The sequence below is a fragment of the Rhipicephalus microplus genome, chromosome 9 (assembly GCF_043290135.1).
Source record: "Rhipicephalus microplus isolate Deutch F79 chromosome 9, USDA_Rmic, whole genome shotgun sequence".
Lineage (NCBI taxonomy): Eukaryota > Metazoa > Arthropoda > Arachnida > Ixodida > Ixodidae > Rhipicephalus > Rhipicephalus microplus.
In genome coordinates, this window is record NC_134708.1 from 125,210,381 (window position 1) to 125,233,486 (window position 23,106).

At 45.3% G+C, this 23,106-nt stretch overlaps 1 protein-coding gene across 3 annotated transcripts in view; it reads right to left on the reverse strand.

The window, feature by feature from the left end:
* Positions 1–23,106, reverse strand: part of LOC119163047 (uncharacterized) — a 512,110-nt gene that overhangs the window by 83,091 nt on the left and 405,913 nt on the right. For all 3 annotated transcript variants that reach the window (XM_037414982.2, XM_075874279.1, XM_075874278.1), the window contains 2 exons: positions 22,438–22,489; positions 308–404 (listed from right to left, as the gene is read on the reverse strand). In XM_037414982.2, the coding sequence (XP_037270879.2) occupies positions 308–404; positions 22,438–22,489 (149 nt within the window). The remainder of the gene's footprint in view (positions 1–307; positions 405–22,437; positions 22,490–23,106) is intronic.

Below are 23,106 nucleotides of genomic sequence, written 5' to 3' on the forward strand. Positions count from 1 at the left end.
GGGAGCAGAAACTAAAGGCCCAACATAGGTCCTCTGCTCCTAAATACAGTTTGGCATGCAGGCCACTGAGTATCCCAATATCTGACCAATTTCTTTCTAAAAGTGACACAGGAACACAATGAAAATTAGCATGGTCTTGTTACAGAATGTAAAATAAAGTGCAAGTAAGGAAATTCATCACAAAACTTCATTTCTAGAGAACTTCGTTGCTACACACAATGAAGTTCAACACAGGTTTTACACTGTTACTATAGCAGCAGCCCTAGTTTCCAGTCACTAAGACGGCACCAATGCAGCAGCAACTCACCTTGGAAATTTTGGCCGACGGCAAGAAGGGAAAGCTCAGCTGTGAATTCCTGCGCACCTCCGGCTTCACAGCATCCAGGCCAAAGTAGCGCTTACCTCTGCAACGATATTGAAAAACTTTTTTCACACAGACGTGCGAATACTTTGTTACAGATCTTTTGTGAGAACCTCCACACATCAGACTGCCGTGACAAGCTACTTTCTAAGCTAATTAATGTCCCGGGAAGTGTGGTGATTAGCACTCCGAAGGCTGGGTGTTACTTAGGTCGGCAAGCTCACTCAGACTCAGACTGCAGAGTGAATAATAGTTCAGTGAGTTTCCCGAGAGTGGCTGGCTGAGAAATATTTCAGTGAGTTTAAGTCCGAGTAAGTCCAGCTGAGGAAAATTTTCGTGAGTCTGAGTCCGTGCAAGTTCTCAGTGCAAAATATATTTCTTGAGTGAGTCTGACTGCCACATTTTTTCTTACCTATGGTTGCGGTTTCAGCACATCTTGGCAATGTTGTGGGAGTGCTATCACCCCTGTGAAGTTGTTTGCATGTTGAGGTGCACACCTGTCTCGTGGATAGATCGCATTTAGGTTCGACAAACGCCGAGTGGTAGGTGGCACAGCGCTCATGCAGGTACACCTTCACCATCATTATGGTTAGTGCGGTAGTACCAGCAGTGCTGCCTAGAGGTGAGGCTAGGTGGCCGCATGAAAAGATTAACAAGTATCTTTGGTGCTAAGACGATGATTGGGATGGACGTCTCCTGCAGGAGGTCTGCTTAATATAGCTACAGTGGGACAAGTCCCGTGGATCCCATCTTGTCGAGTTAAAAAAAACATCAACCCCACAGCCTTCGCGTAACCTTGTGGCCCTTGTTACATTCATTGAGAGCATTGAAACATTGTATAACATTGTTTTAGCATGTCACTAGTGGCACGTATTTGATTTAGCTGGTGATATCGTTGCTTGTAAAATTAGTTGAATAAATGTACAAGTGTTTGGTTTGGCCAACTGCGTCTGCTGTGTTCGTATGTTCAAAGGGTGGCATCCCATCATGAGGACCGAAAGTGTGTAATAGAAAGACTCCAGAAAGATGGTGTTTAAAAGATAATAAGTTTTTTATGGAACAAAGAAGTCAGGAACTTCAACCAAGATTAAAGTTTAAGGCTAGCTGGTGTACCAGTAGAAAAATAATGAATCAGCCTTCCGTAGATTTGGAAGGGTGGACAAGCTTTAATAAGACACTAACAGCAAATACCTAACAGTTGACGTTGAAGTGAAAGATAAATGTTTAAGAAGGTATACATGTCATTACTACCAACAGGAGTGCTCTCCCTAGCAAAAACTCTGATAGAGGTCTGAATCAGTCTGATACAGTTTCCTATAAGTTGTACCAGTCTTGTACCAGACTGATACAAAGTCTTACCAGTTCTTATAGACATTCATATCAGTCTGATACATTTTCTTACCAGTGCCACCAGTCTCATATCAGACTGATACGCAGTCTTACCAGTGCTACCAGCTTTTGAATAAGTTTGATTGGTCATTTATATGGCATATATTAGTCTATAGGTTTTTATTCTTTTGTTCATTTATCGGATCTTCATAAGATGCATTACTGTCATTTTAACGGCAGTTCTTTTTTTGAACACACAGCCCACATATATGTGATTGGTCATTTCTGCATGTATATTAGTGTATCAGTGTTTTCTATTGAACACTTGACGACCATTGTGTGAAATATTATGATGACTCAAAGAGTGCAACTGGCAGCTTTTGGATGCGTAGAATACAATGTACAATGTTTCATGGTGGTGCATAATTGACAAACTGAGCTTCAAATATGCAAGATATGCAAATATGCAAAGCAGCTTACAGCCTAGATGAACGCTTTATTCTGTGTACAAATGGGATTGCAGGTGCCAGATAGCAACACAGTTAATGCTGACAATGATAGATGACATCTAGAAATTTCAAGATGCTAGTATCCAAAGCTTATCAGATGACAGTATAAACATAACTTGAAACAATACAAACAAAACTTCTCATCACAGAGCTATATTAACATAATTTCTAAATTTTAAGTTATAGGGCCAGTAAACAATCCAAGGGAGATAACTTTAATAATCAGTCCACTACTGTGAAATGAGCATGCTGATACAATAATTTTTCCAAATGGCGTGGATTCGAAAGCCTCGGGTGGTGCTGCAGTTTCTCCCTTTCACAACACAAGCCAACCCCAGCTGTCTCTCCCACATAGTGCTTTGCCTTTAATGACGAGCCACTACATTAGTGTCATAATCCATACTGGATGAGATACTTTAAAGAAACAAAGAAATGCTTCTTTGAGAAATCATTAATTGACCTCATCATCAAAACTTAATGTCTCGCAAATCCACTGCCAGAAATATTTCAAAGCAAGTTGAGGGGTTTATTGCGCACTTCAACCGCTTTCTTTTTTTTCTCGTCGGCACAACAAGCTGCGCCGAAAACTACAGGGAGGAATGGCAGTAAAGAAGTGCGATATGTAAGCACACATTATGAGCTAGAGCATGCTTGAAGAAACACAGTAGCTTTTCCGTGTTGCCGTTCCCATGTGCGAGTGTGACTAGGCAATGTTAGAAGATTTTGGACAGCAGTGCCAGCATGTGGCAGCACACTGTGGCAAGAAGCACATTCGATTAAAATGCTGCTCTTGATTTATTTTGGCTATAGGCCAATAGCATGCTTTCAGTTGTTTTACACCACATACAGGCATCCAAAAATTCGAAGTGAGCACAGTCATCTATATAAAAAAAGTCACTTGCAGCTGCAAGTTTTGGCTAATATGTTGATAGCAGCATCTGTTATTCACAGGTGTGTCTTTTCACAAAGCCCAAGCAGTGGCACAGACCTGCTATATTACTTGCCTGTAATCCTCACAAGATTTATAAATCAAAAACCATGTACTAATTAAGGCTAAAGCATTTGACTGCAAAACACACACACAGACACACACACAAAAAACTGCCTACCATGAGAAAAGTTCAGTTGTGAAGAGAACAACAACAGAAAGGATCAAGCTAACATGTAGTTGTCCTGCCTTGCTAAACTCATATTAGACTGGCTATATAAGTCACAAGTTTTAAACAAGTTTGGTATATCAGCAACATAGCAAACACATCCAACTTTCATGTGCAAACACACTGGCCACATCCTTCGGCAGAAGCACAACTTTTTCTCGCTGTTTCTGAGCAAACACCAATGTGAAATGGGTTCTTGAATAGTTTTGATGTAAGCCTCACACACATGAGCACACACACAAAGCCTGACAGTTTATTGACATGCACCAGTGTAAAATACATGCCATTGTTGCATTTAAAAAGTGTCGCTCATGCCAAAATTGTTGCGAGCCGCATCTGCAGTCCGGTCGGAATCGCTGAGCGAGTTTTCCTCGAAGCCGTAAGTGTCGTAGGGATCAGGATTTTCATTGCTGTCACCATGCGCATCACTCAGACTTCGCGTGTCAAAGGCCGCTACTCCAGAACATCAATTACCAGCTAAAGACTGAGGAATGCTCTTGCTGAGTGTAGCTGGTTGGCCGACTGCGCCTCCACCGCTCCTTGTCCGAGGTACTACATATTGAGATCCAGGCTCCAAATAGTGTTTTTTTTTTCTTTTTGATCGAGGCTGGGATTGAGTTGAATCCATCTCTCGTCGAACTTGACGCAAACTTCAAATAGCGCGCTTGATGGTGTCCACGCAAAGTGAGGCTGCGGGACTGATAATAAGTGAATGGGTAAAGATAGATTACATCGACCAAGGCTTCAGATTCACAACCTGCTTGCTGTGCCTTGAATGTTGAGCACGCGGCGCGAGGTAGTGACCCTACAGAACACCTCGCGTGCTGAAGGTGTATTGTACTGTGGTCGCCACGGAGCACAGAGGAAGAAAAGGTAGGAGAGGGCATGCCCAGCCGGCGCGGGGCGTGAAAAGTGTGGCGGAAATGACATCATGGCGGCCATATTCACTAGGCAAAATGGCGGCGTTACTATGGTTACGTGTTGCGCAGTGGAGCTGGTCTAGCAGTGAGCGGCCGCGGCTGGCGGCGGAATGTGTGCCTCCCCAGGTCTCGTGCTGAGCCGTGGCGGACAATATCTGTGCTCTGCGCCGCGTTATTGGTTACGCAGTGTTCTCTTGGCAGTTACATTACTCTTAGCAATGTTTACAAATCCCTTTGTCCATCACGGGGTTTCAACAGTACGTAGAACAAGTGCATATCCATGTGTCGTGCGGCGGATGACGCAGATGAAGCAGTTGGTGTTCAGCGAAATTGCGTTGGGCACCATGACGAAGCTGAATGACGACGAACGCCTTGCAGGTCAGTGACGGTTGAGCAGTGCTCCTGCTTGTGACAATGGACGACGCTGTTGAGCCCAGCAAGACGCCATGAGGACCATGTGCACATACGTAGTTTCGTGTTGTGTGTGTACTGTAACAACTTCCATGTGCGTATTAAAACACCTTTTCTGTTCCGCTTGGTACATTCTCCACCAGCATTGCATGTAATCTCAACGTAACAGCAACCGCGTTCAACTGTCACTAGCACCATGCTCCAAGTCACCACGGTCACAGAATGCTGACGCCGGTGAGTTTCACGCGGAACACGGACACAGTGGCAGGACGCTGCGTCAGCCGCGTGGCGGAACGCAACCGTAGAAGGCGCACGACTGATCGTGTTGTCTGTACAGTTGCTGAATTAATGACGTGAAAGCACTCGCCGTTGTCAGTGCATATAGCGCGCGTTCTCTCGTAGTTGCTTCGTTGTCGGCGAGCTGTTACTGTCTGTTATTACTCGGACGAAGCGATTTCGCTGAAGGTGTCCCGCAGGCTCAGAGTGATGAGCCCCGTTCCATTAGTTTCGGATCGTCACGACACACGTGCTGCGCAGCCCACGTGCTTTCCGAGCCGGAGAGAGAGTCGTGCCTTCTGCTTTACATTCGGATGTAAACAAGCGAGGAGAATTTGCCTAGTCAATATGGCCGACTTCCGGCTTCATCTCGGCTTCACAACGAGTGACGTCAGGGCCTCTCCTACCTTTCCTTCCACCGTGCCACGGAGGAAAGTGGTCGTCGCCATGGTGGTCGCTGACTGCCATTATGGCTAGATGATTGTAGCCATAATAATGTGATAGATGGATGGATGAAGGGATTGATATGGCTGTACTCTTTAAATTGGGCGGCGGCTAACGTCACCTAGCCTAACCAACGCGAATATGGCGACACAGCGCATGACCTCTGAAACTGCCGCTGCGCGCCCGTCATTGCGCGTTTGCCATCTCGGAGGCTATGCACAGCGTCACCATTTGCATGCACAGCGTCACCTTTGCCACCACTATGTGCTGCCATGCTGGAACCGCTACAGCGACCACGGACAGCCCTGAAGTAGCCCACTCAAGTGTGAGGGAGGCTGCACCGCTTATCAATGATGTGCCCACTGACAGAGAGGTATCATAAAACTATAGTACGCTTTGTCTTGAAGATATATTGCTTTGCTTTAATGAGAAAATGTGCATTGACAAACTAATGTGTGCACATCATCTTTGACTTGTTTTATAGGTGCATTGGAGCAAAGGAATTGCCGTTCCCAAGAGGTTGTACAGTCACCCCATGAGCTTGAAAAGACAGACCCGTTTTGTGCGTGAGGCGGCCGTTGCCATTTTTTATACAGCAGGCCTAGTCGGTAGAAGTGTTACTGGCGCAGCCTCCAATCGGTCTAAAGGGAAGGCGAAATCTCCCTTGGAGAAAGAAACATATGCTGTGTTTTCAGGTAGGTGATATTTTGCAATCTGACCAAAATTTATGGAAGTTGGTGGCTCCATTTTTGCACGTAATCAGCCGAGGTTTCACTGCCAACTTGTGTTATAATTACTTACTAAAGCTTCAAGTGTAGCTTTTGCCTACTGGAGCTGGGTACTTTTATGCAAGAATCCACAAACTAATTTTAAACAATATTAGAGAGGTAGACTGGTAGCACTCCTACTTATTTCCTTGTCACATTGACTCGTCTATTTATAGTGAACATAATTGTCGCTTAATAAGTGCCTGTAACTTGCTTTGTTTTTGATCATGCAGATTTCTTCAACCATTTTTTTTTTTAAGCACACGGTTTTGATTAGAGAGGTTGACCAAATGAAGAAGATCCCCAATAAAGATTTGGCAAACAAAAGTAATGACTTTATGAAATCAAAAGATTAACCAAGGAATGGCACATCAAATAAAATATTTTGTTTGATTTCTGTGTTCATATTTGTGTCCTGCTTGCTCTGATGTAGTGGTGCACCTGCCAGTTGGCTAAGCACCGATTCGCTTGTGGGCCTATCAGAGTGGAATGCTACACTTATAGGCTGGTACACCAGTACTGGTACACTGATAGACTGATACACTCATAGACTGATACACCTATAGACTGATACACCTATAGACTGATACAACGGTCAATAACCTGATGGCCTATCAGTTTTGCTATCAGAATTTTTGCTAGGGCTACTTATGGAGAAATTAAAGTAAATGTACTGCACCATACGCACCACAGGTGAAGCATTTTAAAATGATCCCATTGACGTCGAAAGGTTCAACTACAATTAACTGTTAGTAATCAAACCGTTTGAAAAAAAAGAGCCTTCTGTGCATTTAACACGTGCGTAATAAAATGATGCTCAATTGCTTATGCTTGATTCACACACACAAAAAAAAAAAAACTTGACATCACTATGGGGGATGACGTGATTGGTTCAAAAGTTCAGTTATCTCTGGGTTAGACTGAATAGGTGATGCCATTTAGCAGTGCCCATTTGAACCAGGCAAGCACAAAATTTTTATTGCAGAAACATGGTGCATTTTATTTCCTTAATAAGTTTTTTTCATCAAAAACATTAAGTAAATACAAATATGTCTATGACTGTGGTTGTACAAAGCATCACAGCATGTTGGCACCATCGTCCTATAACTCAGCATTTTTGCAACCTTGTGCATATGTTGGCCGCCACGTAGTAAAGACTGGCCACATTGGGCAAGGCTATATCACAGAGGCTTTTTTCCAGGTGCGTGACTTGAAGTGAGCTAACCCTGTGTGACCTTCTCAAACGTGACCTTATTTAAAAATAAGCATTTCCTTCGCACAAAAGTAGCACTACGATGCTTCTCACTATTTCAGCTATCAATGACAACTTAATGCAGGACAACCTTGTTGATACGTTTTCTAAGTTAAAAAAGGGAGAAGGTAAACGTACGATTTGGGAAAACTTACGACCCGAATCCAGCAAAAATGCAGGCTGACAAATCCATATACAGTAAAAGCTCGTTAATTCGACACCCGTCAATTCGGAAATTCGGATAATTCGGACGGCTCTATTGGTCCCGGCCAAAGTGCACGTTAATCTATGGGACCAAACCTTCGTTATTTCGTCGGAATTCAGCTCTGCACCGCTTAATTCGGACAAATGCTGACGGCTGCTGCTACACAAAAGTGTGATAAAGCAGTGCTGGCACCACTGGAGCGAAACCGAAACCCGAGTGGCATCGCCATCATCATCAACTAGTGGGGGCGATCGCAGCGTCACTGAACGTTGGCGTTTTCTTTCTTCTCCACTCAGCGCCTTCGATGCCATTTTCCCTTGTGTTGTCGTGTCGGGGCAAGGTTCCTTTAGGCGCTGCATAAATCAGTTGCCAGACTTTAAAGTGGTTGTTGCCAGACTGCCGCTAAATTTGGCTGAAAAAATTTCTTCTGTAGTTGTGGCTTCTCCATAAGAGTTTGGTGCCATCCCAGGTGCATTTCGCGAGTGCATGAGCGACGCTAGCCATTTTAATTAACAGAATGAACCGAGCCTAGCAGAAGTCGAGCGTGGTGCTGCCGTGCAATTAAGAGGCCATCTTAATTTCGTTTTAATTAACAGAATGAACCACACATTACAGAATTTGTTTTAATTAACGAAATGAACCAATTTTAGCAGAAGTCGAGCGTGGTGCTGCCGTGTAATTAGGAGGCCAATTTAATTATCGAAATGAACCACGCCTAGCAGAAGTCAAATTTGTTTTAATTAATGGAATGAACCGCGCGTTACAGAATTCGTTTTATTTACGGAATAAACCGCGCGTTACAGAAGTCGAGCGCGGCACTGCCGTGCAATTAGGAGGCCAATTAAATGAACGGAATAAACTGCGCCTACCAGAAGTCCAGCGTGGTTCATTCCGTTAATTAAAATGGGCTCTTAATTGCACAGCAGCGCCACGCTCGACTACTGCTAGGCGCGGTTCATTCCGTTAATTGAAACGGCCAGCGTCGCTCGTTCGCGAAATGCACCGCGGATGGCACCAATTTCTCACGGAGAAGCCACAACTACAGAAAAAAAAATTTCCAGTCGAATTTAGCGGCAGTCTGGCAACACTGACCCTCCCAGTCTGGCAATTACTTATGCAACGCCAAAAGGAACCTTGCCCGTGTCGGAACCATCTCTTCTTGCGGAGTTCTCTTTTTCTTCCATTGTGACCGTATTTGCATGCCACCACCATCGTGCGCAACAGTGATGGCAACGCCGAAAAAGCGGCAGAACTACGACGCAAAGAACTTGGCGACTAAAGTGGAAATTTTGGAAGCACTGAAGAACGGCGAATAGCGACAGCAGGTGATGACCAAGTACAACGTGAAGCGGAGCACGTTGGGAACGTACGTGAAAAATGAACAACAGATTCGACAAGCCTTCGAAAGCGAGAAGTTTCATGCCTCTAGAAAGCGATTGCGAACCGCAGCTCATCCCCAGCTCGAAGAAGCTTTGCTCCGGTGGATTACTGACTGTCGCAACGCGCATCTGCCTTTGAGCGGACCTCTAATCATGGCGCAAGGTGAGAAGAACGCTGCAATGATGAACATTGAATCGTTCAAAGCGTCAGAAGGGTGGTTTGCAAGGTTTCGAGAGAGACACAAACTTGTCTTCAGGAGTGCGTGCGGCGAAAAGGCCAGTGTTGACGAAAGCGTGACCACCGAGTGGAGAAATGTGAAGCTGCTGGAGCATATCGCCGCATATGAACCACGTGACGTGTTCAATGCAGATGAAACTGCTCTATTTTTCAGAGCTCTGCCCGACAAGACGGTGACTTTCAAAGGGGACGCGTGCATTGGTGGCAAGAAGTGCAAGCAAAGAATAACTGTGCTTCTTGCCGCCAATATGACTGGCACGGAGCGCTTGCCACTACTTGCCGTCGGGAAGGCGCTTAAGCCACGTTGTTTTAAGAACGTCAAAAGCCTTCCTGCCGAGTACACAGCGAACAGGAAGGCATGGTAGACATCGGACATTTTTCGCGGCTGGCTGCAGCAGTTGGACCGGCATTTCACGTCGAAGGACCGCAAGATAATTATGGTTGTTGACAACTGCAGTGCCCATAACTGTACAGTCGAACTGAAGAGCATCAAAGTAGTTTTTTTGCCGCCCAACACTACGTCTGCTCTTCAGCCGATGGACCAGGGCATCATTCACTACGTGAAGTCGAAGTACCGCAAGCACCTGCTAGAGCGAATGATCCTATGCTCAGAAGCTGGAAAGTTGTATCAAGTGGACTTACTCGGCGCAGTGCACATCATCGCCCACGTGTGGAAAAACACTCCGCCGCAAGTCATCGCCAACTGTTTTCGGCACAGCGGTTTTGTGAGGCCCGAGCTTGCAGCAGTAGCTGACGATGGCATCGAGGAGGTGTCAGCCGAGTCCACCGACGATGACTGCCCGACTTTCGATGCTGTCCTTCCCACAGAGGTGACCTTTCAGGACTACATTGCGATTGATCATGGTGTTGCCACGAGTGGTCTCCTGACCAATCAAGAGATTATTAATGATGTCACGGGCGCCCATGAAGACCACGATTCCGACAGAGAATCATGCGAGGAGATACAGCCGCGACCTCATCGCACCTCACGGGAAGTCTCGGAGGCGCTTTTAATATTAGAGGACGCTTGCCTGAACACTCCCGACAGCTTGCGTGCTGTTGGCCATTTGGAACAGTTAAGAAAAATTGTGATGTCAGCTGGAATCTGCGCAAAAACACAGACGACAATTACAAAATACTTCAACAAATAAAGGTGTGCTTCTGCAGCTTGATTTTAAATGTTGTTTTCCCTGTTCATTCGTTAATTCGGCATTCGGTTAATTTGGAGTTTTTCCGGTCCCGTGAAATCCGAATTAACGAGCTTTTACTGTATAGCTGTAACGGCAAAACAAAAATTATTTCAGAAAAAACAGTAATTTTCTGCTGCTGCCTCTCACCCTTGGACAACAAAAGGTCCTTCTACACACATTGACCTTCGTCCGCATTTACATTGTTTTTCGTGTAAGAGAATCTTTCTAAGCTTCCAGTCCAACAAGAGCTTTGGCAAAGTTAGCCAGTCAGCGCCCCCTTTCATTCTCGCTATCGTTTTCCAGTGCCTCATCCTTCATCTCCTTCGCTGCATCACCCCACACCACCTCTGACAATGCCGCGACACTTTGCGGCTCACAAGTCAGGACGTTGTTGTCTATAGAGATGAAATCAGCGAAGGGCGCTTCGACATCGGTGGAGAGGAACTCCTCACCGATGTTATTGTCAGACGCGCACGCCACAGGGTTGTCTTCGCTGCACTCTGTATCCTTTTATGCAAGCTGCTGCCAAAGAATATTCAGCTTCACCTTAATTGACAAGGATTTGCACTTACCTGCCCCCATGCTAGCTGGTCGCAACTGTCTCGAATCGCGAACTACTGAGAAACGTGCAGACTCGCACAGGGCCGCGCTTGCATATTCCTAATTTTTTTTTCTTCTCAAAGTAGCGACAATCACTGGAGCCCTGACGACGACTCTAATTGGGCGGCATTCGTTTCCGGTGGCAGTTACCCTGCACAGTTACAGACACCTTGATGACACAGCAGGGCATGCATCCTGCACTAATGACTAGTGGATTAGTGGGGGAATATAGGCGCGTCGCGTTCGTATCTTTCCCGCTGGAAGGTGCGTGGCAAATATACCTGAACGCGCGTTGTGGGGATCTGAGGAGCACCCCCGACTATTTCATGGGCATTTTGTCGTACGGCTGCTCCTTTTTCTTTCCTGTCACGCGCTGTACCGGCATTCCCATACGGCGCGTGGCGATAGATGGCGCCACGTGCGGGCACAGCACGTGTACTCAGGGGCTACGAGAATGAGCGAGGCCGAGTCGAGTGAGCACTTGGAAGATCTCTCCCTTGGCCGGTGCCTGGTAAGCACATGGTTTTCCTTCATCAGAGTCCCCCTTGGGAATCGCCGGATCGTAGCCTGCCTGGGTGCCTAGGCATCCCCAACGAGCGTGGTTACCCGAGTGTTAGCTTCGGTGCCGTACGCTAGGCCAAGCAGCAGTGTCTAGTGAAGTGGTTATACCACGCCAAGCCGCACTTGCCGGACCTACGCGTACGAAGTTTGCCTTAACTCTTCCGACCAGGCCTCGTGGCCATCATGAGATTGAGCAGCATAGGTGCAAGGGACCTTCTCCCGACTGGCGTCTCAAAGCTCGCTATTGCCAGCTGTGATGTGCTCACGGTCTCTCCTTGATCGTGAACATCTAAGTGCGAAAGCCTTTGCTCCCTGCATCTCGGGAGCAGACGTATACTGTTGTTTGGGGGTGCCGTTAAGGGCAATAAAGTGTTTGTGTGTTGCTGTTAATCGAACACTGTCTCTTTTGTCATGCCGCGCTAAATGCATTGTTAGTTGAGCGCGCGCGAAGTGGTGCACTACACGTGAGTAGGTGACAGAGACGCGGCCCTATGGCTCGCTAAGCCTGAACTCGCAGTGATCTTTCGTTAGAGTGAATGTGAGGTCACCACAGCGTAGCCTTATAAATCATCTAAAGAAAAAATATGCTGGCAGATGCCAGCAGCGCGTGAGATGTGGTCGAGAAAGGAGGCAGATGTAATGGTGCATTGTGTAGCAGCGGCAGAACGTGCGTCTCGTGCCGAAGCAATGGTTAGCTCTGTAGTGTTCTCCCGGCTGTTGTAGTATGGGACGGTCGCTTTTTCACTAACTTGCTACGGATGAAGGCTTTGCAGTGCTCAGCGAAATGGCGTCAAGGTGCCAGCGAAGAAAGAAAACCACTGTGCTACAGAAAATAAAGGGAATTTTCTGAAAATTGTTAAAGACTTTGACAGCTCGGATGGGTCTTTGTGTGGTTCGTAGGCAGGAGTAATGGAGAGGGCAACTGGGCATTCAAAGTAAGCGCAGAGGGGACAATTGAGTATATTTTGGAGAAAACGCAGGGGATGACAGGGCAACGATTGAGTGCAACAAAGAAACTGCTGTCGCCGCGCGGCAGCACTCTGCCACTTGGCGCTTCATAGGCCAAGAGAGAGCGTTTTTTTCCCACATTTGAATAAAGATTTTCACGCGCGGAACGTATAATACGACTGCAGTTTGCCACAATTCCGAATGTTGATGCTAAATAATCATATTTTCCGGGAACGTATTAAGCCGACCGTATTAACACATAGCGCTATTGGGGCATTTCTAGTTTTCGCGATTTCAAGCGCAGGAGCCAGGAAATCGTATTAAAAGAGAATGTATTAACGAGGTTCTTTTGTATTTGCTTTCAGCGTCTTTTTCAGAAAAAGCGAGCTAGAAAGAAATCGGCATCTACTAGAATTGGCACGAAAGCTTAATGATGAGGCATCCTTCGTACTTGTTGAAAAAAAAAAAGAAAAAAGCCAGGCCTGCGTGGAACGTGCAACGCAGTCACAGCAAAAGCTAGAAGAGTGGCCTTTCAGAGCCTTTTCTAAACACTCTTTGGGTATATACTACAAGCATACTGCTGGGTACCCCCTATGCTATAAATAATCATAATTTTTGTCTAATCATAAGTTTTGTCTGCTGTAGGCTAGCATTCACTATGCTATCCTTCATTCTTAGGAGAAGCGTGGTATCCGCTACACATCTGTGAAAAATTTCTTGCAATTTTTTTATGCAGTGGCTGGCAATGATAAAGTATTATGCCCGAAGTGGGTATGCGCCACAGTTAATAGATGATTAAGAACAAGTTTTCTAATAGACAGAAGCATTGGATGACCCAATCGTTATGCAATTCACATTGGGTAATGCCTGGCTGTTTCTTTGATGTTCTAAAATGCCTTATTACTCATATTAATGCGATTACTTTCCCAACATCAAGACTGTCTAAGGCCAGTTTAGAAAAAAGTTTCAAGCAGTGGCATGGCTCAGTGGCAGACTACTGGGCTGGCATACAGCGGACCGGGGTTCGAATCCCATTGTGTCAATGATGTTTTTTATTTACAGAGTTTTTTTTCTTTAACTACTGGTTACGGACACCGGTGGCAACGGACAACTATGGCGCTGTGCGTGACCCGTGTTTTGATCTCATAACACTTTCACAGTAAAACACATCCTGCGGGAAGCAGACACTGCTGTTAACTAGAGCTGTGCGAATAGCAACACTTTGGGTGCGAAGCAAATTCAAATATTGAAGTGTGAGTACGAATTGAATATTTTGAAAATATTGCTACATACCGTGTTTACTCACGTAATCCTCGCACTCGCATAATTCTCGCACCTTCCACATTGCCCAACAAAAATACGATTTCTTTTTCCCTTGAGTAATTATCACACCCCTGAAAACTGCCTTAATAATTTCGTCTGCTCGTTCCAGCCACTGATGATGATACTGCACGCCATCTCTTATGCATCAAGCATACTACTACAATCTAATCTCATTAATTCAAACACACTTAATTCGAACTCACAATGAGGTCCCATAGAAGCTGTGTGTATTCCAATGGGCGAAAATACCCGATAATTCGAACGCGCAAGCATTAGCGACGGTTATTTCGAACATACTGCGCTCCGAAAATGCTCTCAGCACACAGGCCAATCTCGCGGCGGCACCTCAACGCGGCGCGCGAAGGAAAGGAAAAGGAAAGAAAAGGCTGCGGTGAAATGTTTGCTCTCTTTCAAATGCCGATCTGTGACGGGCCTGTGCCACGCTTTTTTTTTTTTTCTGCACCTGCCACATAAACACATTTCTCCTTTCAATGCCACGCGCAAAAAAAAAAGAGAGAGAAAAAAAAGCTTTCATGGAGTCTGGCCCCCTCTTATGCGCCGGTGCCACGCTACCCACTTTCTCGTCCCTGCTATGTAACCCTTCTCCTTTTAACAACTCGTGAAAAAAAACAAACAAAAGAACTGCCGAGCAAGAAGTCTTGGTTCTCTTTCAAATGCCGATTTCCTTCTCTCCCCGTCTCCTTTCTTGTCATGTGCTGGCCACACTGCGGCTTTGGCGCAAAGGGTAGCATACAGGTGTTCTGTGGTAGTAGCAAAGATACAGTCGTTGGCGCCGTCTTTAGAGAGTGTTGGCGCTGGAAACTGCCGCGCGCAACTTATCTTGTCAGGAGAATGCTGAAGCCGAAGTAGACATGCTTTGCAAACTGCGTACCGTGTCCATCTTTCCTATCTTCTCCTTGCTTCTGGATGTCGCTGTCCCTACGCCACACTCTCTACTTCCCCCTCTCTATCTCCATATCTTTCATCCTATCCTTTTAATCCCTCCTTACCCCCATCCCTTGTGAGCTAATGTTGAGGTGTCGCACTGTGATGCAGACAGTTATGGGGGCTCACTTTTATCTTCTTTTTTCTTTAAGAATCACATAAGCTGCGTGCTAAATTGATTGACTCGCTTCAAGGCAAACATGTGCAGACGCACATCACCGATTACTTCATTTAATGATGGATGCCCTGTGATTTGTGAATAAATGTAAGTCTTCTGAAACTTCCCTCTCGTGTGTTACCTCAACGCACATGTGCCACTGCGTGGGGAGCCCTCCATTTAATTATCTTTCATTAATTCGAACTTCTTTTAATTCAAACAAATTTTTGGGCCCCTTCAAGTTCATATTATCGAGATTTGACTGTATTATTGCACGAAGATTCAATCCAATCCAAGCCAAGCCAAAGTGGCAAGTGCACATTGCGGCGTGTTTTGCATGTTGTGTCGGTATTCTTGTCAAGATATGGAGTGATACTCAAGCTACACATCTGCTTTCAAGTAGAAAGTGATAGATCATGCACTAAACAATGGCAAGGGGGCTGCCGGTAGCCCCTTCGGAGTCTACAAGTTTTGTGTTCGCTACTGGTGATGGTAGCTGAAAGCCACTAAGACGCGTTGGGCCTGCCGTGTGCCTTAAACTGGGATTGATGGTAAACTCTATTCTTTCAGAAGAAAACTGCAGATGATTCTGTTAAATAGCAATCAGCCCAATACTGACGTCCTACGCTTATCTTTTGAGAGCTCCTGTTGAGCGACAAACGCTACCGCTACGCCCGCAATGCCCACAAGCTTTGCGTATGGTATTCCAATTCTCGATTATTTGCTTGCACTTTTTGTGTCTCAAATAAATCTTGCCTTGCATTGAACCTGTGCTTTTATTGTTGAGGTAAGTTTTAATTAGTACTTCTCAAAGCTTTCTGTTAGTTGCTGGTGTTGAAATCCTGATTTGCGGCGACTTCGTTTTCTTTTTCGCTCTGTACGTTTTCGTGGAAAGTTTTCCCCGCGTAATTCTCGCACCCCTGAACTTTGCCTCACTTTTCTGCCAAAAAAAAGTGCGAGGATTTTGCGAGTAATGTTTTGTTCACGAGGCTAAAAAACGTAGGCTCTTTTTATTTAATAGGCATGAACCAGAAAAAGTAGAAAATCCTTTATCAGACAATTTCAGGCTCCGGAGCGAGAGTCAACCCACAGGCTGCTGTGGGCATTGAAATCACCGAGAACGAAGTAAGGTTCTGGCAATTCATTGATCAAGCACTGAAATTCATGCTTGTGTAATTTGGTAATGTGGGGGAATGTAAAGCGAACAAATGGTGATGAGTTTATTTAAAAGAACAGCGTGAACAGCCGCTGCTTCCAAGAATGTCTGTAGCGGTAGTCCTTGGCACGCTATGGTTTTGACTATAAAAATCACAACGCCACCTGATGGCGCAAGGGCGTCATCACGGTTTTTACGAAAGACAACATACTGTTGAAGAAAGTTTTTGTAGGTTGGCTTTAGGTGTTTCTTGTACGCAGAATAGACTTGGTTGGTGTTTAGAAAGTAGCTCTTGGATGTCATCCAAATTGCGAATGAGACGTATAAAGTTCCACTGAATTATCTGGGTAACTACTTTTATTTGTTGTGTAGTGTTATGTAGGTTATCTGTGTACAAGTGATTTAATTGTCTATAAGTGTTTCGTGGGCGAAATCACTCGAATCGCTTTGCATTTTTTCAAGCGTTCGAGTGAAATGCTTCGATCATTTGGCACTGACGATGCTGAAGGTGTACACCGCCTCGACTGAAGAAGTGACCACCCATCTGTGCAGGTTTGTCAGCATTGTCAGAGACCTCACCGCATGCAGAGAGGCCTCCTGCCCCAACAGCCCAGAAATTGAGGGGCTCTGCTTCCATGCAGGCTGAGCAGTTTTACCTGCTGAATCCAAAGGAGCACTGCCACTGGCTCTCAGCCCAGTGGAGGTTGTCTGGTGCGGTACTGCCCTTTTAAGCACCGTATCATGCAGCGTACATTGAGAAAGTGAGAGACCCTTCCTCGAATGAATATTCGTATGAAATATTTTCATTTACTTTCAGTGCGACAATGTCACATTTCTAGTGTGCATTTTCATTACAGTCGACTCTCGTTAATACGAAGTTCACGGAAACCGCGAGAAACTTCGAACTAAGCAGAATTTCAATTAACCAAAGTGAACAAAAAATACATTTATTTCAAAGCAGTTTATGAGAAAAAATCTGTGATTGCCGTTTGCTTCTGTTTACTGAATCTTGCAGCAAAAAGCAAGTCCTGCAGGCTGTATATGTGCCCGAGTGCTTCCTCGGCGTTGCTCTCAGCAGTGAAAAACCGCTGCGCGAGGGCAAGGCCTGCGGCTACATCAGCAGCCCGCGGTAGTGGCTCACTTGCGTCGTCGTCGTCGTCAACGTCAGTTTCGTGACTAGGCTCGCTGGGCCGAACCATCTCCACGATCTCAGCATCCGACAGTGCACCGCATGTTTCTATCGAACTGTCAGTGGCAATGTACTCCTCGAAAGGGACGTCGCCGAGAGCTGGCAGGAGACCATCAACGTCAAGCTCACTTGTGTCTTCTTTCCCCACTGTACAAGACGCGTCATCATCTGCACCACTTGGAATGAAGTCACATGCCCTAAAGCAGTTTGCAATGGTTTCATCCTTTACGCGACCCCACGCTCGCGCCAGCATATGGATAGCACTGAGAAGGCTCACGCCATACTGACTTGCATTGTCCATACACAACAGCATCCGCTCAAGAAGATGCTTCCTGTACAGTACTTTCACGTTTTTTGATGATCCCCTGGTTCAGTGGTGGTAACACCGATGTAGTGTTCGCTGGCAGGTAGGCGACACGTATTGCACTCAAGGGCGGCACATTCATGTGTGCACTGCATTGGTCCACAAGGAGCAATACATTGCGTTTAAATAACGCGAACTTGCGATCCAATTTTGTCAGCCAATGCTTGAATAGGTCTGCAGTCATCCACGCTTTCCTGTTAGACGCGTAGTCGACAGGCAGCGTTTTCACGCCCTTGAAACATCTAGGCTTAGCAGCTTTGCCTATCACGAGCAGGCGACATTGCTTAGTGTCCGTCATGTTCGCCGCTATCAGCACCGACACTCTTTCTTTGCTACACTTCCCTCCAGCACAGTCAGCGTCTTCTCGGGCAACATTCTGTAAAAAAGTGCTGTCTCGTCGGCATTGAAGATATCTTCCGGCCGATATACTCCCGAGTACTTGCGAAGCTGATTTTTCCTCCGCGTATCACATGTTTCAGCGTTGGCGGCAGCCTTTTCCCTGTTAACGCTTTTAAACACCATATCGTGGCGCTGCTTGCGCCTGATAATGCCCGCGAGTTGCCATAGTAAATGAACGTGGAGCTTCGTCGCACGTGGAAACGCTGAGTCCGCACACAACCGTAACGAGATAAACAATGAGGCCCGGAACCGGAACCGCCGGAGCAGCCGCTTCGTGATCTGGGGCGCTGCATGCAACTGCGATGCCATCAGCTGACGCTTTGAGCTGCGGCGCCGTGGTCAACTGCGATGCCCTTGGGTGCCGGTCTGACACGCATTGTTGTTTAGCACTTCGAAAATAGGAAATTTAACAAACATTACGATTTCCTCCGGGAATTCGATTGAATATAAATTCGAATTAACCGAAATTTCAGACCTCTAGCTTCCAATTACCAACAATTTCTTCCTGTTGAACTGCATGTAAAACTGACGGGACCCCCACTCCACTTCCAATTAACCGATAATTCCAATTAAGCGACTTCGAATTATCGGGAGTCGACTGTACTTTCAGTGCAGATTTTGGACATGCTGGCTGGCCATGACATGTCTGGGAACAATGACCGTCATGGATTAGAGATGTATGGGCAAACACGGAGCTTTGTGTAGCCAGTTACAAGTGTTTCAAGAATGCTGGAGCCAAAGGTAATATTAGGTGTTTTGTTGGAATATCTTTATCATCTCGCTTCATTTTAATACTCTGGACATTGATTAAATTCTCATCTTTACAGCTGTCAAAAAGTTCGGAATCTGTCAGGTCAACTAGGTCATCTTCTGATACAACTTCTCGGAGAGTGTTCATCAAACGATGTGCTGATACAGTGATAAGGATATTACTAAAGGTCTTCAAGCTGGACAGTTTTAAAGATGATAGGAAATTTTGGTCTGTCTGTCTGACATTCGATTCAGCTTCCAGCGTGAAAGTTTAACTCCTTTGCTGATGGACCACTCATCTTTATCTCCTAGTAGTGTTTATACTAGTAAACATTGTCAATCAAAAAGCTTTTATTATACATGCTTGGCCACAACATCCATACAAGAGCATTATTTAGTGGTTTAGTTTATTTCTAAAGTGCACATATACTTATTGCTTTCACAATTGCAAGAGATGGAGTCAACCTGGGAGACAGATACCATCAGTGGTAACACTTCAAGTATTGCCATCTCGCTTCTTTTTATCATATGTTCATCATATGAACCTTTGCATCGTGCAAGGAGGTCCGGTCTGGCATCAATGCATTCCTCCTCTCTGGCATGCGCGTGACATCTTGGAGTGCGTGTGTTGATGCTGGTATGTGTGGCATTATCGAGCAATTCGCCATGTATTACTATGCCAACCTGCGGATTTTGTTTTCTTCATTGGTGTGACAGCCAAGAATTGGTTATCAGGGAACCACTGCACTGTTTTTGGGTGCAGTAACAACTACAGAAAAAGGAAACTGCTGTAGCAAGAAATATGCCATTTGCATCACCAGACGCGGAGTTTTTGTGGCTGTGGACTCTTCAAGATGCATCGTTTTCCAGTCGACAAGGAGCAGTGGGTTCTATGGCTTGCAAACTTGAACAGGAAAAACTTTGTACCTTTTGCGGGTACAGAGGTATGTTCAGAGCACTTCTTCTCAGGGGCATGAACCCCAACGACTTCAACACCAATGCTCAACCTTGGCTATGAATGGAAGGTACGCAGCCTACAGCTATTCCAACGATAACAATATTTCACCAATAAACAGCCCCACGTAAAATTTCTCTCTATCGCAGGTCCAAGTACTACGGCACCAAGAGTCACTCAAGTACCGTGATTCAAAAAAAGAAAAAGATAAAAAGGGGACGCGCAGGCACATCAGTGTCATTTGATGTAAGAACTGTATTCAAGTGCACACCTGTAAAAACAAACAAGCCAGTAAGATACGGTCACTCCTTCAGAGTTGAGAAACAATTTAAACAACAATTAGTGCACAGTTAACAAAAACCATCAGTGCCATGAAATAAAGACGAACCACTGCACTCCAATGCATGGCTTCATGCAAGAGCGGTAGCCAATGCGACGGCGTGACGTAAAAAAACCTTGTTACCAAAGCGGATGAATACAGCTCAGGAAAGATATTCACTATGCTCTCGAAGTGCTGTTGCTCATTCTGGAAAAGAAAGACCTGAAAATACTGCGCATTCTTCGAGAATAAAGTCGATGCTGTGAATATACTGCATCAACAGAGGCGGACTCGTTAGAGGCACTGTATATACCCTCCACGACTTGAAGCTTGTGACAACTTGAAGCTTGTGAGAACGTCTCATAAACTTATTTTTTAAAGAACGTCCGCTGTCCCTCAAAATTCTATTATACCGATCACTAATTCGCCCAAAGCTTGAGTACGCGTCCGCTATATGGGATCCCGTGCAGCAAAATTTAATTAACGCGTTAGAATCTGTTCAGAACCGCTCAGTTCGGCTCATTTGTTCTAATTATTCCCGTACTGCTAGCATATCAGAAATGAAATCTAACCTTGACCTACCCAATTTAACTGTCCGGAGGAAACTGGCAAACTGCATTTTTTTCATAAGATATTTTTTCACAATCCATCAATGAAGCGAGACCTCATTTCACAACCGTCATACCACTCATCGCGCATTGATCACCAGCATAAGGTTGCCATTCCGTTTTGCCGCACCAAATTCTTTTCAGCAGCCTTTTTACCGAAAACAGCCGCCGATTGGAACCACCTTCCCTCTTCCGTTGTAACAATAACAGACCCTTTGTTATTCAAGACTGCAATTTCTCAGCAATGTTTGTAACTATACGCAGTTTCCATTATCTATCTTTGTCTTGTATGTGCTTGAATTCTTACTTATACATTTTTAGTTGACTTATGTTGCCTTCCTGATTTGCGCATCTGACACTTGTTTCTTTATTTTGTCTTTTTTTTCTTGTGTGTTATAAATGTTGTACCCACCCCCTCTGTAATGCCCTACGGGCCCTGAGGGTATTCTAATAAATAAATAAATAAATAGATCACTTCAGTCTAAATTGACCATGTAAAAGTGAAAACGAACGATAAAACCGCAGCCACACGCTTATCTTCTATGCAAACAGCGAGCTTCTCGCATGCCAAAGGGTTGCCAGACCAGAAAAAGAACGCCCGCAAGCAAAATGGCGGCGCCCACGAAAAAAACTTCTATGCAAGTACCGCCATCCAGCAGACAATCTAAGGACTAAACGAGAGTACGTAGCGCATTTCTGCTGTCAGTGCTTTGTTAACACTGAGAGACTGATAAAGACGCCGTGCTACGTATTTTGTAACATGTGGACATGCGAATATGTGCCCGAGGGCAGGTACGTGCCACTGGTATACGGGTATGTGCCACAGGATACGCACTACAACAACGGGGGACGCACAAGCCACACCATAAGGAGCTTTGCTCCTAAAAGTGAAATGAAATAAAGGCGAAACGGTAGGGAGAGAGCGATGGGAAAAGGCAACTACCGATTTCCCCTGAGTGGGTCAGCCCAGGGGTTCTGTTTACGTGAAGTTGAGGCCAAAAGGGTGTGTTGCCTTTGCGGGGGGGCCTTGGAGGTCCAATCATCTGGCTTCGGCTGAATTCCCGAGGAGCAAAATGGAGAGGCGAGCGAGTTGGTACTGATTCATAACAACGTAAATGTAGCGCGAAAAGACACGGACAAGAAAGGGTAGTCCTAGTGGTGTACCCTTTCTTGCCCGTGTCTTTTCGCACTACATTTACGTTGCTATGGAACCCCCGGGACCCCCATTTCCCAGGACACAGCTCAGCCACGCACATCTAGGCGTAGAAGGAGATTGAAACCACCCCTGTTATGTTAGCTTGGGTTCAAGGTGTCACTACACACTAAACACCTGCTCGTACAGGTGCCCCTGCGGGGTGCGTTTTTGGGCTGTTACTCCGACTTTATGATTGAGGAAAGAAAAGATGGCACAACTTCAATTAGAAAAAATGGAAGAATAACAGTATCTGGGGTTTTACATGCAGAAACCACGATATGATCATGAGGCAAGCCATAGTCAAGGGCTTAAATTTCAACAATCAGGTGTTCGTTAACGTGCCCTGACATCGTACAGTACAAAGGCTTCTAGCTTTTCAACTTCATCGAAATGCAACCATCACCGCTGGGATCTAGCGATAACAGAAAGACAAGAACATCGGAAAATGGTATGGGTAGGTAGCAGTTCCCCCTAGTGGCTATGCTAGCTCATCCTCATGAATGATCCCATTTACCAGGCAGCATACTCACGTAGATCGGTCTGTGCTGCAGACTGATGGGAAGTAGACTGTCGGTAGAGCCGCTGCAAATATAATGCAAGTAATGGGCAACAATGAGTTACAGGGGGCATCAGAACTCCATAAAAAAAAGCTAAATATAGAACAGAAGAAAACAAATGTAATTAAAGTCACCTGTGGCACTGAGTGATAACCTTTCTATGATACAGTTTTTCATATTTACTGAATACTGCCGGTTATGGTTGGTTATCAGTTTGTGTGAATAAGTGTGTAAAAATAAGCAAACATTTAATATACTCTAGGAACCAGCTGTGAAGTGAGGAAAGATAAAGTTAAAGCAACAAGAGATGTAGCCAGCTATTTATGAAAGTAAATACTTCATACCTCATGACATAACTTCATATTTCATGGCATAACATTATTTTCAAACTGATCTCAGTGAAAGCTCGGTAATTTAAGCTCAGAGAAACTATGTAAAATTGTTTATATTAAGTGGAGATTGAATTTGCGGGCAGGCGCTAGAATGAAGAGACATCCCATCACATTGTGCAGAGAAAATCCAGAGACGCCACCTCTGGATTCGTTCATGCATATTAGGGAATATTACACGTTTGTGGCATGTAGTTTTGTAAATTAAGTTCAGGCTCTAACAGCGAGCAGAAATTATTGCTCAGTGTGTGTT